The sequence below is a fragment of the Pavona decussata genome, unplaced genomic scaffold (genome assembly GCF_977016875.1).
Source record: "Pavona decussata unplaced genomic scaffold, jaPavDecu1.1 SCAFFOLD_254, whole genome shotgun sequence".
NCBI lineage: Eukaryota > Metazoa > Cnidaria > Anthozoa > Scleractinia > Agariciidae > Pavona > Pavona decussata.
In genome coordinates this window covers 263,237-278,308 of record NW_028145657.1, presented here as the reverse complement: position 1 = coordinate 278,308, position 15,072 = coordinate 263,237, and the positions used below count along the sequence as shown (strand labels likewise).

The 15,072-nt window shown below is 40.5% G+C and overlaps 2 protein-coding genes across 3 annotated transcripts; one reads left to right on the top strand and one right to left on the bottom strand.

Annotated features, from left to right (window-relative positions):
- The first annotated feature begins 945 nt into the window (after positions 1–945).
- Positions 946–9,813, top strand: LOC146456402 (carbonic anhydrase 3-like). 2 transcript variants are annotated; one of them, XM_085093158.1, is made up of 8 exons: positions 946–1,295; positions 4,839–4,893; positions 5,300–5,592; positions 6,106–6,201; positions 6,656–6,731; positions 6,980–7,146; positions 7,765–7,827; positions 8,705–9,813. In XM_085093158.1, the coding sequence occupies exons 1-7, from the start codon at positions 1,098–1,100 to the stop codon at positions 7,816–7,818; spliced, it is 939 nt and encodes a 312-aa protein (XP_084949284.1). In that variant the 5' UTR covers positions 946–1,097; the 3' UTR covers positions 7,819–7,827; positions 8,705–9,813. The 2 variants fall into 2 exon arrangements, with proteins under 2 accessions (XP_084949284.1, XP_084949285.1); XM_085093159.1 differs by lacking the exon at positions 946–1,295 and adding an exon at positions 2,314–2,750.
- Positions 9,814–11,684: 1,871 nt separating this feature from the next.
- On the bottom strand, positions 11,685–14,356 carry LOC146456401 (uncharacterized). The gene is made up of 2 exons (XM_085093157.1): positions 13,602–14,356; positions 11,685–12,349 (listed from the first exon to the last, which is right to left on the bottom strand). The coding sequence occupies exons 1-2, from the start codon at positions 14,231–14,233 to the stop codon at positions 11,815–11,817; spliced, it is 1,167 nt and encodes a 388-aa protein (XP_084949283.1). The 5' UTR covers positions 14,234–14,356; the 3' UTR covers positions 11,685–11,814.
- Positions 14,357–15,072: the final 716 nt, after the last annotated feature.

Sequence of the window (15,072 nt, the reverse complement as noted above, 5' to 3'; positions counted from 1 at the left end):
TTTTTTTTTTTTTTTTTTTTTGGAGGTTTTATTTTCATTTGTTAGTGGTATGGTTTTGTACTCGAGCTATTCCAGATATTGCAAACTTGCTAATGTCCCAATAGGCCATTTCCGAGTTGATGTGAATCTCATTATAAAAGCGAGGCTAAGTGAGAAGTTTTTGTTATAAAAATTGGTTTTCATTCATATGCAAACAAAACTAATTTTCATATGAAAAGCTTTTGCACTTTATAGCCTCGCTTTCATAATGAGGCTCATAGCACCTTGGAAATGGCCTATTCAAGACGCGCAGGCCGGGGAAACATTTCTGTTCCGCATAAAAATAAAATCAATGAATTCACTGTGTCCTCGCAAACTGTAAAGTCCGTTTTGAAAATGCATACCCCATTGTTAGCCAGCTGAGTATCAGACCATCACTCAGGCTATGCTTATTGTCCATAAGTAGAACAGTCTCGTAGTAATGTTGGATTTCTATGAATTCAGTTCCTTTTCCGGTTCCCTTGCATGTACAATTCCTCTCTTGCCTACCCGGATTGTCGGGATTCATTTACGTGAAGATTTATAACAGGAACCTCAATTATAATAAAAAAAATGCCGGAAAATCGTAATGGATGTGCAGCATAATAATATATGTGTCATCAATGAGCAATCGATGGATAATCAATAGGTAATCGATGACTGATCAATTCAACGGATGAATAATCGAATAAATCAATGAGTAATCGATAGGCCACAAAATTTTTTGTTCATCGATTAGTCATCGATTACCCATTGATTATCGCCAATGCAATGTAATAATCAATGACCAATCAGTTGATTACCCATTGATTACCCATCGATTACTCATTGACGTCATTAATCATCGATTAGTTAGGCGCGCGTCTGGGGGTTAATATATTCAAAAGCTTTCGCCATTGCGTGACGGAAATGACTATCTGATCTCGTGATAACACTGGGACTGCTTCTTCGTGCCTTGGCACGAAGGAAAAAACCCTGATACGGGATTGAATGCACGTTCCATACCGTTCGCTAATTCTGCAGTGTCTGTAGAGCTTTGATCGATGTTGGACACTAGTTCATGAAAGATTCAGGGAAAGATGCGGCGTGTCTACAAGACGAACCGTTTAGTACTTCTGTTTATCCAGGCGCTAATGGCAATATGTTTGTATCCCAATGAAACCACAAGTCTATCGGACTATTCGGTCAGCGAAATCCATGTCGGTGAGAGATCTGAGTGTAATCGCAGCACTGCCAGTTTTAATACGTCGAGCAGTTCTCGCGAATCTCATTTAACCGTAAGTAGAACTAGAAATTCCCAATAAATAGCTATGTAAATAGCCGTAAGGCGTCATAGAGTTCATGATGGAAGGGACTAGTCTGAAATCTCAGGGGGAGAAGACGGCTGACATTTCAGACTAGATAGAAGGGTTAAGGATGTTTCCATACCATAAGCTATTTTGTTAGATAGATATGCTTTATTTAAACATAATAAAGGTCAAAGCCGTGCGATTATGGGGTCGAACTAATATTCATTATAAGCTGAACTGGTCTGCGCTGAAAAGAAGCATTCTGATTGGCTCCTTGATCGGTCCGAATTTTCTGCAGGTTTGGAAAGAGTAGGGTGTTTCAGTTTTGACACGAACAATCAAAATGTTTTAAATTCAGTTCACGAATGTTGGAATTTCACTAGGAGAGCGACGAAAACCTTGTTGAGCTAGCTTGTTCGATCCATATTGGGAAAATATTGGTCTCGTCCTTTTTTATTTCATTCTAATCATTTATTTATTTATTTGTTTTTTTGTTTGTTTATTTATTTATTTACTTATTTAAGGGTCAGAAAAATATACTATGCAAAGCCTACTATGAATATACTAATTCCTGGGAGTAGTTATTTACTAAACACAGCAGTAAGAGCGCTCTGCCGAAAGCGTTTACCATTACGACATTCAAGCACTGTGTAATTTTAATTTTATAAGGTCTGTTTCTGAAAAAGATCTATTTTTAATGGCGTGTGCATCACTCTTATGATCTTAAACCGGAATTGAATGATAAACAAACAAAGGGAAAAGGATCGCTTACGCGTGAGAGAAGTGTGTTGGGTGTAGCAAATCAGATGTTCGCGCGAGAGAAGTGTGTTGGGTGTAGCAAATCGGATGTTCGCGCGAGAGAAGTTTGTTTGGGTGTAGCAAATCGGATGTTCGCGCGAGAGAAGTGTGTTGGGTGTAGCAAATCAGATGTTCTTGCAAGTTATGTCCGCTTGCATGGTTACTTGATGATGCCCGCTTGGACTTGGAATTTTAATTTTCTATGAGAGTCCCATGATCTCGCCTGAGGAAAACAAGAAACCTATATTTCTTTATTTGTTGTTTTTTTGGTCGAGAAAACTGCAGATGCAAAAGTATTTTTTCACGCCACAAATCCTCTTTTAACGTCCGACCAACAGCCGCAGAGCACTCCACAGTATAGTATAATCTGTCAGTTTATTAACGGGTGGCCGGCAGTGTCAAGCAGGATATGATTATCTCTAGCTAAGCTTACTCGAAGGTGATATCGTAAAGATGCGGTACGTTTTCAAGTCAAGCCTATTTCTACTTCTCTTCAGTCAAGTGTTCGTTTCCCCGAGTGCTAACACACTTTCAGACCCGCCAAACAGCGACATAACGCACCTTGAAAGATCTGAGTGCACCTACAGCTGTGCCACCGACAGTACGTATTCAGTAACAAACGTTTCTGTGGAATCCCTTCTGTCGGTAAGTTGATATTCCATTTGAGCACAATGAAGGATATTTATTGCTGCCACTTTCTGCTCGCTGTGGACTAGAGAATTTGTGGCTCCAAAGAGATTTGACATGACATAGCGCTGTTTGTATTTCGTCCACTTTATTCTCTAAGAAAATAAAGCTCCAGAGGGCTAAAATATTTAAATTCCTGCTGAAACCTTATCTCTCTGGGCCTGTGGACCCGCATCTTACTGGAAGTTCTGATGTTTTTGTCAGAATTTCTAAGTTTCCGGGCAATCTGTTTGCAACGGTGTGGGCACCGTTAATCGGTCAATTCAATAGGTTATATCGAACCCTCAAGTGGTAAAAAGAAAATAAAAATATCATAGTGGGTGTGATAGGTGGCGATAAAAACGCGTCATGATAATTTAGAAAAGAAACATTGTTTCTGGTGCTCAAAACATTGGATCTGTTTGTTCACGCAAAAACTCGTGACACACCCGGCGTATTCGTTTGTCTTTTTATTTTATGTCTGTATTTTTATCTCATCAAGGCGAGGACTCACCCGCCGGGCCTTTAGCCCTTATACATAGACTAACAAACAAACAAACAAACAAACAACAGGTACAACTGAATTTTAGTAATTAGTAATTAATGATCTAGTGATTGTGTCAGTCAATAATAGTGTTACTCAGTTACTTCTATGGCAAGCTTCTTCAGTTGTTCGTGTGTTCGGGTGAGCAAATTCTAATAGAACGCTCGCCGACAGGAACTACCTGTAGGCGAGCTACCATTTTTAATCGGAGCGCGAATCGTACGTGTATCTTAGCACCCGATTTTAGTCCCGATTTTTGGCCCGTTCCAGATAATTTATCGCAGGGCAACAGATTTTGAAGTCGCACAAACATTCTCAGTGACAAATCGTAGTTCCTCTCACATCATTAAAAACAAAACTAATCATGTGAATAGTAAAATTCGGTCAACACGAGCACATCAGCTATGCTGTAATTTTATCGTGTTTAAATGAATGCTTTTTATTATTATTATTATTATTATTATTATTATTATTATTATTATTATTATTATTATTATTATTATTATTATCATTATTATTATTATTATTATTTTTATTATTATTATTATCGATCACGACTTCTTTGCTGTATCCCAGCGGGTTATCCGTTTGAGTGAAATGTGTAACTATACTTTCCGGATCGAGGGCAATTAGCTTACGTTTCCACCCATTTTTTTTTTCAATTTTTTGCCGCCCGTTTCGACTTTTTCTTCGTCCCTGGGTCTTCAAGAATAGTCGTTTGCCTAAGGGTAATGCTTTTAGCGCAACATTTTGATGCGGCAACGCGTTGCGTGGATTTGAAGACAGGTGAAAAACTTGCAATGTGTTGCTGCAATAGAACCACTTCGTTAAAAGTTGTGCCCTAGATGTCACAGGATAACAAACGCCCAGTGTTACATCTCCTTAAACGACCAAAGGTACAGTCAGCCAGAACATTAGACTTGGCTACAAGTCGATATCAGGGATTAGTCTCAAGAGGAAAACAAATCAACAACAAAAACAATAACGGGCAGTTCATTTGGGGTTGGGGAGCACGAAGCGCGAGCGGGAAGCGGAGCGAGGGCTCCGGGACCTACTGACCAAAAATGAGAAGCGAAGGTCTTTGAAAAAAGTTTGACAAAATATCCTGGGGCCCGTTTCTCGAAAGTCCCGGTAACTTACCGGGCCCGATAAGTATTTTTTAAATGTTTTTTTCGCCGATTACATAGTGATTACAGACATGGTACTTGGCCAATGTTTTCATATTATTGTAAGATTTTAAAATTTAGTATTGAGAGTATTCAAAGCTAACAAAAATTTACTTCTGCTAAGAAACATTTATCGCCAAAGACACTTACTGGACCCGGTAAGTTACCAGGACTTTCGAGAAACGGGCCGCAGGAAACAAATGTCACGTTAAAAATTGTCACGATATATACGAAACTACGAGATCCATAGTAACGCGTGGTGCAGGATTGGAAAGGTTTAATTGTCTCTACCGGGTCTCTAGCTTCGGAGAGCAGCACATGGCGTCTTGTTTAAGCATTGTTTTCTTTCACTTTTAGTTCCATTCCACCAAAGCTTCTGTGGACGACAGGCAATTCGTGGAGCAAATCCTAAGTAAGTTTATTCCACTCAGTTTAGTATAACCCGGTGTAGCTAATCGATCGAACTCACTCGAACACAATCCATGGATTGAGTTCGGTTGGGTTCGATAATCGAACATAATCGAACGAAAAACTTTACTGTAAGTTCGGTTAACGAACTAATCGAATTAATCGAACGCGATCGAACTCATCCGGTGGATTGAGTTCGATTAAGTTCATAAATCGAACACAATCGTGAGTGTCACAATAGGTGAGTGTTGTATCCAAAAACAGTATCGAATACCTGGACGTACCTACTCCTTTTTGACTGCAACTCATTTTCGCGGGAACTCGTCAGTATGCGAGTTTACTCAGTTGCATCATTAAATATCGTTACCGAGCCATTTTAACAAAATTTACGGAATTTGTTTATTACTCAGTGGATGGTTTCATTGGTGAAATGCGTTTAGATGCGAAGAAGATAGCTACAGATTCTTTGAGACCGCTGAACATCAACACGGATATGGAGACCGGGAATGTATCCGGCTACTTTTTCAATTTCTTTGATCACAAGCCAACGTTCAAGCTTCACACCCTTGAGCAAAGGAAAGTTACCTTGGCTGGCGGACCTCTGACAGCTCCATACATCATGGATCAGTTTCATTTTCACGTATACTGCACAAGAAAAGAGGCTGCAGAAAACACACTGGATGGTGCTCAGGTTCCCGTTGAGGTAATATATCAAACACGAGAAAGCCTCGTTTTTTCAAACTACTTCTCAGTGTTTGGATATCTGATGGAACACACCTTCGAGTGTTTGATATGGCTTCTCAAATGATCAATAATTCTTGGAGAAATTCAAGGCTAAAGATGGGAAAATTTATGGTAATTAGGAACACATATCCAAACCACGGTCACAGGGGTGATTTTCTTTGTTTTCTCTTGATGTATTGTTAATCAGTTTGAGAAGTAATGAGGAAATATTGCCTTCTTAGTATCTAGCGGGAGTATATGCCCTGAGAAAAAATAAAGGAATAAAGACCTGACTCGATGGGTGCACACTCTTGCTCCGCCCAATAATCCCATGAGGCGCATCCTGTTTCGCACCAAAGCTACCACTCTTTTTTCAAAGATATTATGTGATTGTGCCCTGAAAGAGCAACGGAGGACGCGGCCTACCTGTTGGGAGTTCCCTGACTAACGCTTCGGTTGTGTACTAAAACTTCATTGTATGAATTAATTGCAGTTGCATCTGGTGTTCTTCCATGAGAAATATCGGTTTTATAGTAACGCTGTGTTTAGATACAAAGATGGACTTGCGGTGGTTGCAATTTATTTAGAGGTCAGTATAGTTATATCTGAATAACTAAAGTTTCATTGCACTGAGAAGCGCTTTTAACTCTCAAATGACGTTGAAATATTATTCTTTGACGATACAGGAGTAAAAACCTTGTCTAGACTGATTGATAGACTTTAAAATGTTGTGATCATTACTTGGAGCGCTAGTTTGTTCGGTGTACGAGCGCAACCTAGGAGAGAAAGAAATGTAACGATCGTGGATACGCATAGTGGCCTGAGGAAAGTGCAGTTCATGATAATTGTTTGAGTTATGCCGTTGGAGGGAGGGAAGAGGAGTGGGGAGGGACCCATGGGAATTGGACGCTTTGCGACAGAAACATCGCAGTGAGGCGAGAGTCACCAATGCAGTGACAGCAAATAGTGGTAAAGTACGTGCGAGGAATCACACTGAACACTGTGAATACTCACTAATAATTTATTATTCCTTGTTGCCAAAGGCTGGAGAAGAAGAAAGCAGTAATTCCCAGATAGAGAACTTCTCTTCACTTGTGGACCACATTTCTCAAGATGAAAGTGAGCATTTGTATATTTTCTTACAGTCAATAGGGTTTATCTGCCATACAAAGTGGACCCCCTCCCCGCTTATTTTTATCTACCATTGATAATTTTCCTGGTAAGCGGTCGAATTTTAAAAAAGTCAGCCATACTTCAGATACGTTTTGAAACGGTGTTTCGCTCAATCGCTTTGCTGTCAAGAAAATGTAATAAACTAAAAAGGCAAGTGTGAATTGGCTTATGATACGAAGTGTTTCTTCTTACAGATCGCAAATTGTCTGCCACTGCTTCCATCAAGCAGTTAACTGCGCCACTGCACGAAAAGAATGTCCGCTATGATGCGTACAGAGGAGATTTAGTGGAGCCGTTCAAATGCAAGAATTGCGTCGACGTCTTTGTGATGAAAGAGCGGTTCACTGTTTCTGTAAATCAGGTAATCGCTCGACGAGTCCTCGACATTTGCTAACTTTTTGAAAAGAGTGGCGGCTTGGGTCGTAAGTGTTCTTGCAGTTAAGTATGGGATCATTTGGGAAGGTGAGGTGGGGGAGGGATTGAGGGTATCATACTGTACAAAATTAGCTGGAGCTGAGGTGACTTCGGAACATTGTGTCTTTGGATGGAAACGTTTCCTTGACCAGACGTTTAAAAAACCATACGACATTCTCTCCTAGAATTTTTTTAAAAAGGTGCTAATTTATAATAATTACGCCTCACTGACATTAAAGGCACTTAGCGTGCCCCCCCCCCCCCCCCCCAAAGGTTCCATAACTGAACGTGCAGCCGTTCGATTTTCGCCTCATTCTGTTACTCTTGCGTCGTGAAAAAGTCGCTAAATACTAAATATACTTTGTTCTTCCTTTGAAAAAATGAGTTGAGATCCTCTGTTTGGTATGCTAGGAGTATTTTGTGTTCAAGATACTAAGTATTAATTTTAGTAAGGTAACTTCGATTTTGTTGAGTTGTTTGTTTGTTTGTTTTGTTGTTGTTGTCGTTTTGTGTTTTGCTATCTGACTGGTGCGTTACACTGAAACAATTGTACTTCTTTTGCCAGATGACGGAATTCAGGAAAGCTCCTCATTGTGTGGAAAACGACTGGGGATTTTAAAAATGGCAGGTAAGAATTCTTTCGATAATGGCGTCAATGTTCTATTAATAAAACAAAGGTTCCTGACACCTTAACTTGCACACATTTATTGCCAATCCGCTCCACCAGGCGGAAATTTATCAACTAGCTGCTACTCTTTATGTACCAGAATTATTTGTGACCACTGCTACAAATATTTCACAAAATTATTCATTGAAAAGGCACTTGCAGGGTCAGAATTCATGACTGATTGACGCACATTAATTTGTTTAAATTATATTTCTCCCCCCCCCCCCCCTTGTGTTTTCACTTCCAAAAATTATGGGGGGGGGGGGGGGCACAAGCCCCCTGCCCCTCCCCCTGCTACGGGCCTGAGTAGTCATGGATAATTACCACGGCAAGGCAAATGTCTTTCACTATTCACCGTTTTTCAAATGAAAACGTTGTCTACTATTTGACAAACCAGTGGATAGCCAAACAAAAAAAAAAAGAAAAGAAAAAGAAATTTAGCCCGCGCGATCTTGTACAGCGCGGAGAGTTGAAAAGCAAATACTATCCCGAGATTTAGCAGTAGCTAATCGAAGCGCGCAGAAAACACTATCCGGTTTGGTATACCATAACTGTATACCATACATTTCTGGTTATAAGGTCTCCCTTCCCCCCCCCCCCCCCCCCCCCATCCTCTCAGAAAAATATGGCATGGTATTCCATTTTAAGTATCCCAGCTTACAAGCCCCCCCGGACATAAGCCCACCCAAAACCGGCGAAATTGTATAAGCCCAGTGCTTATAAACCGGATTTTACGGTATATTAATAAGGAATGTACCCCACAGATCGAAGTGGAATGCTAGTTGTAGTCAAAGAAATGCTGAATTTTTTTTTTTTTTATCAATTTCTCTCTTTACAGAATTTACGATGGCCTGGTGAATAATATAAATGCTTCGCAGACATAAAAAAGACACTGTTTTGCCTCATGAACATTGGTGCTAACAAAACTCTGGGTAATGGGTAAACTAACAGTCACATTGGGTGTTGTTCCCGTAAGCGCAGGGATTGAATTCGGAAGTGCACCGCAAAGACATCCCCAAAACGGAAACTTATACTTTTTTAATAGGTTGGGGATGCGTGTGGTAGACTTTTGCCACTCTTAAGATAAATTGGAATTCACCTTCGGTCACGGTCACAAGATGACTGATTTATTGGTAGATTGGGGTAGAATCCATCGGTTTAGATTTCTGGAATGTGTGCAGATACGAGGAATCGATATATCGTGGTTCTGTTTCATAACATAAATTTTACTAAAACGTTGGCCGGGATGAAGAATATCGCTCGCTTTTTTCCAGGACTTTGTTACAAAGGGTTCGTTATGCCGGGGTTCAACTGTAAGATCCAAATCACACAGGGGAGATCACATATCAGTACAGCGAAATCATCAATCATTTTACTCGATGGATACATGACGTGTAACAATACAACTGCTTCCTGTCAAAGGCCCACGAGTGCTGGTTTAACATTGCGGATGACGTCACGGAGTTCATTGTTACCTGCGGCAACAGAGCCTAAGTGAGGGTGGCATGATGTTGCCATAAGATTCGGCGGATATTTCAAAGTTTTGTATTGTTTGTTTTCTGCCCAATGGTGCAGTTAATTTTGTATGTTTTCCCCCTACAACAGTGAGATTCTCTGAGAACTGTTTCGCTTGAGACCGTGCAGTCATTAAGCGTTTACTATTTACCTTGGACACTTTCTGCAGTCCAACCTTGAACCTAATCTTGCATCTATTTTCAGTGTTATTATAAACGATGTCCCTTTTAAGTCATAAACGGGGAGAGTGATTGTGAGAATTGATAGCCTGAGCGTTGAATGTGAGTATTTAACTGTGGACTCCGGCATACAACCGATTTCTGAAGACAATCACCGTATACCTTCTAGGTTCCTGGTTGATAATGTTTCAGAAATGTTTGTAGAGTTTATATAATGTACGTTTGAAGGGTGTGATGTTAAGTCCTGTGCAATCATTTCTTGTCTGTTTCTGGTTCAAACTGCCAGGCTAAAATCGTCAAACGTCTGAAACCTAATTTTAGCAGTTATAAACAGATTTAGAAACCTCCTTTAGATATTTGCCGTGTGGGGTGCAAGGAGGCAATACTTGTTGAAAGACCTGATACCTCTGACGTTTGCTGGAAGGCTATTTCAGAACAGTGCCCGACGTTAGTGGTAACTGCGTTTTAAAAAATTAGTAGCTTTTCGTACAAACAAGCGCGATGTGTTTCTGCAGCTTGTAAAGTTTTCAACGTTTTTGCTTTCAAAATTATTAAAAAATTGAAATCCTGGCAATGAACATTGTACTCGTAAAATAGTTTTTTGGGACTTTTGTGGAACGCATGTGAGAATCTTCTTAAGCTTTACTGTCAACCTACGTCATGCGTTGACCAGGCCGGGTAGCACTAATCTGTGGAACTGCAGACCGCGGAACCTGCGGAACCTAGAGAAATGACTTCTTTTTTTTTTTTTTTTTGCAACTTACATACCAGGTATAAGTTTACAGCTGATTTCATATGCTGTGTATAGTCCCGGATTTCTTTTTACAATATTCGACAGTATGATTCGACGGTCATGATTCGACCAAGAGGTTACCAAGCTCATCGATGAACTCGCAAAATCATGAAGGTTCTGCACGATGACTTGAGGTGGCGGGTGATTTATCACCTATCTTTGTACGGGAGCTCAATTGGCCTCCAGCTCAACCTAGTCTCCCCCTCCCGGAAGGGTCGAAACACGATATACATAACTCCTGCCTCCTCCGTTAAAAAAGCTATTGATAGGTTTTTTATTTGCTAATAAACTACATAAATTTAAGACATGGTGCCGTTCAGTTCTGTAAAACACAAAACCATGAAGCGATAACGCCTTGTATCTCAGATTGGTAACTGACACATAGCATACAAACAATTGCATCTTGAGTAACCTTTTCATTTCTAATTACACTATTAAAAGCAACAAATGAATGAAAATATGAATTTCAAACTAATTACTGTTCCTTTAAGTTTGCCAAAGCTGCTACAAATTGAAAAAAAAAAATGAACCATTTAAAAAGTACTATAGAAAAGCATCTACCACTTTATCACGCAGCTTCAACAAATTTAAAAGTTTTGGTTAATATGTGGCTCACTTACGTGGCACATTGTCGACCTATACTGAGAACCGAGGCTTTCAGCCAATCAAAGCGCCATTAGGAAGTACGTACCTAACAACAAGCTGATCGACAACTGAGGATAGAAGTTCTAAAATTTGAAGACGAAAAACCAGCACTCTCGTCCCTACTGTCAACTTGCCTCTTCTTCAGGGAAGCATGCATTAAAACTGAAGTCAGTTTTATTTAGAAACTGTCATCTGAAAGGCACTGTGATAACTCTAGTGACAATTAAGTCATCCTAAGGGGTATCACTGACAATTTTCAAGGTGGCTCTCTGTAGTATTAGTGCCATGCGCACTGATGAGAAAGATTTCACTCGGCCAATATCACGCGCTCTAAAGAAAACGAATGTTCTTTTTACCGAATTGTTGGTCTTCAACATAACTAACTAAAGCAAACTCAACGATGGATTTTCTCAGTGTCTCTTTGGTGAGCTTCTATTGTTTGGAATTTTTCCAAATATTTTTGTGAGATTAAATTGAGCAATTTTCATATTCTTTTTTTATTAAAAACTTATCAGGGCTCTCAATCGGTGTAGCGGCTAAACAATACCATTATATTTCCGCTCTTAAACGTTAGTCTAAGCTTTTTTCAAAGAACAGGACAGCTTTGCAAGTATAAAATCTCACCAAACTGAACTAGAGACATTAAAGCAGTAAGATTAAAATTATCATTGGAAACTATTTGCCTTTGTTAAAGGCTTCTATAACCCCATAGCTCTTATAGGAGAGTCTAAGGACCCCTTGATGCGGCTTTAGTTAAATGTTTCATCTGCAGACAATACACAAACAGTTGTTAAAGTAGTTTGCCTTTTAGACATTTTAGACTCTAGTTAAAACGTCTTTAACAAGCTCCGCGTTATCAAAGCAATATATCAGCTTCATGCATGCATTTAAGACATACCCAGGAAACGGCACCTCTACGCCACTGTAATCTCTTTTGGAAATTCCTCCTTTGGCCGGATCGTGAATGAAGTCCAAGTTTCCAATTTGGAAACCATGATCAATCGTGTCTTCATCCATGAAGGTCTGAATAATCCCAATAGTCACTTTCATCAGCTTGGCGTGTCGCATTTTGGGGATGAACTGAGAAACACCAGCCAGGATCCGTTGTCCCTTGAGGTACTTTTCCCTCTCGGAGAGGTTGTGATAAATCCGGAAGAAGTCTCCTTCCAGCTCACCAGAAGAACTCGTCACGGCGATGTTCGTCTCAGGCGCGAACGTCATCATCCCCACTCCGTTACCTTTGTTTGAGAACATACAGAACGGACCCATGCAGAAGAACATTGACGGAAGGTTGGCCAGTTCTGCAGGGAGATGTACCGTTGCTATTGCTTTGATGCGGTTGCATCTCTTCCTGTGTTGTAAAGAAGCTCTGAGTTAAACATAAAATACCTAACTCGCTGGCTGTGGTCAGGGGGAAGTCCCCGCGTTCACCAATGTGGCCCGTGTTCGAATCTCACAGTTGGCGCAAACCCGCGATCCTGGGTAATGTCCCGCTCTGGTCACCGCTGACTGATCAAAGCCGTGAACTTCTACAATACCCATACAGATGCTATTGCTTTGAATGCATTTTTACCATGCGTCCTGGACACGTCTTCCCGGTCAGGTCAACGGATGATATCGCGTATGAGTGCGCGCTAAGAACAACTAGGGAAGAACGAAGCGAGATTTATCATATACTTATGGATGCCCAAAACGCATGAGAACGAGGGTTTTCGCACTTATAAGCTCTGATGAGAGCTAGCACTTGAAACGGTAGATTTTTAATTTTGTTACGGTTGTAAATTTACCTTTATCAACTCAGTCGATGAAAACAGATATTTGCCTGTCTTTCTGTGTCTGTCTATCTGTCTGTCTGTTTGTTTGTTTGTTTGTTTGTTTGTTTTTCCTTAAAGCGTCTGAGTCGTAGTTCAAGTTCTTTATGAGCTTTTATGAAAACGTTGTTTAGTTAGTTGGTTTCGTCTGCTGTTATTTATAAGTCTAGAATCATCTCTTATCCGCAGTGTAACCATCGTAGGATGAAATTCCATTACTTGAGATGCAATGCAAATGCGTCCAGTTTATTTGAATATGAGAGCTTCATACTGGACTAATAAGACATAAGACAAATGCAAACTAAACTAGTAGTTCTGCTTGTCTAGTCAATGTTCACTAATATCGTCGTTGTTCGGTGAGATGTAGGGTCATAAGAAGACGATTGTTTGCTAATCTGAGCTGTGACTGCTTACAACTTTCTGGAAAAATTGTTGTCAGCCGCTTTTTGTTCTCCTTCCCTGTCAGGTTGTCGAAACGTCAGTCAATAGTGAGCTTACGCAACAGGACGGCTGAGGGAAGGGGACGGTGAAATATCGTTGTGTGACCAACATGACATCTAAGTCCTTCACATTTTTAGACAATTTTCCACTAAAACTGGTGTTCTCTCATCTGTGACAACCTGAAAACCACGAGCGGCAGGAATGTTACAATCTAGAATCATGAATACTTGGCCGTCACGTTGGTCACACAAGCACAATTTGCCGTCCCACCGTATCAACGGTCGCTGTTCTCAACCAGATGATTCTATAGAAAGCCGAGATCGACAACAACATAAAAAAAAAACATTTTACCTGCGAGCAGAGGAGATGCCAAGCATTTTGTTGAATTTAGAAATGTTGTACCACGATGCGTTTACAACGAAATCAACTGACAACCTCAACGCACCCCCATGGAATGTATTTATGGCATCTATGACGTACCCGCCCTGATCACGATCTGCGATCACTACTGCTTTGGTATTTGTTAACACTTTGATGGGGTTTACTTCTTGCTCGAGTTGATCGATGAGAAATTCTCTCAACTTAGGCCAGTCCAGCAACTCCTCTGCGGTCTCGATTCCCATTTCTATTTTCCCCATCTCCACGTCCTTTTCAAACTCATGAGGCTCCAGAATTCGATAAATGTCTTCCGGTGGACCAAACACCTCGCAACTCGGATCTTCTCTAACCACCTTTGCGTACTCTTCTTTAATTGCTTCGTAGACATCAAGGATATCTTTGACAGACACCAACGAATTTTTCACAATGAAATATCTGCCTCGACAAAGAGGGTGAGCCTGCTTTCGACCGATCTCTTGTCGAAACTGTCCATACCTCTTGATGAAATCTATCGTGACATGCAGAAACTGCAGGGCTGTGGTTTTGTCAGAATAGTGGAAGCCAAGCCCCAAGCGTCCTGGAGTGGCGTCACTACTTTCTCTCATCAATTCCTGATTCTTTCCCAACAAGTAAATGTTAAATTGTCCAGTCTGGGAAAGTTCAAGAGCAGTACAGCACCCACCAACACCTCCCCCGATTATTGCGACGTTTTAGCGCAGCCGTGAGTGTTTTCTCTGTCGTTGTACTGTCAATCCAGCATACGAATCAGAACAAGCTTTTGGCATGATAATTTGCAAGTGCGTTCACTCCAAATCCAGTAGAAAACTGAAAAGAGAGAGAAAAAAAAAGATTGAAGGAAAACCTAAGCTTTGAAACGTCAGCTGTATGTAAACATGCATTTTCGTGAATTATTGCGCTTTCTTTTCCTTCTTTTATTTTTCTCCTTCTTTCTTTCCTTCTTCCCTTTCAATTTTTCCTTCCTTTCTTCCAAGAAAATGCTTAGTTACCAGGATACAACAAATGTGAGTGGACTGCATTTTCTAGCTCTGTTAACGAAATGTATGCGTAGAAACGACGAGTAAACGACACAAGACTACCTCACTACATTATACCTTTAGTGCAACTGATTGGGCATCCAGAACCTCTTTTCAAAGGTCTCTCTTTTACCCTTGGAACGAGGTTGGTGCATCAAATGGTTTCTTTCAGTGGATATCTTTCTGGCGGAATGTCCTAAATCACCTCCCAGAATCGCCCAGTTTAGTCCTAAAATAAATTCGGCGAATAAAATTCCATTTCCTTTAAATTTCTGCCACTCAAATTTGCATCTAAAGCATCCGAACAGGTCAAACTGTAATAGGTCGCCTAAATATGTCTTCAAAAGGGCTCAATACGATCTGGGATACGATACGATGATACGCCCACAGTCATCGATGTATGTGCCGGC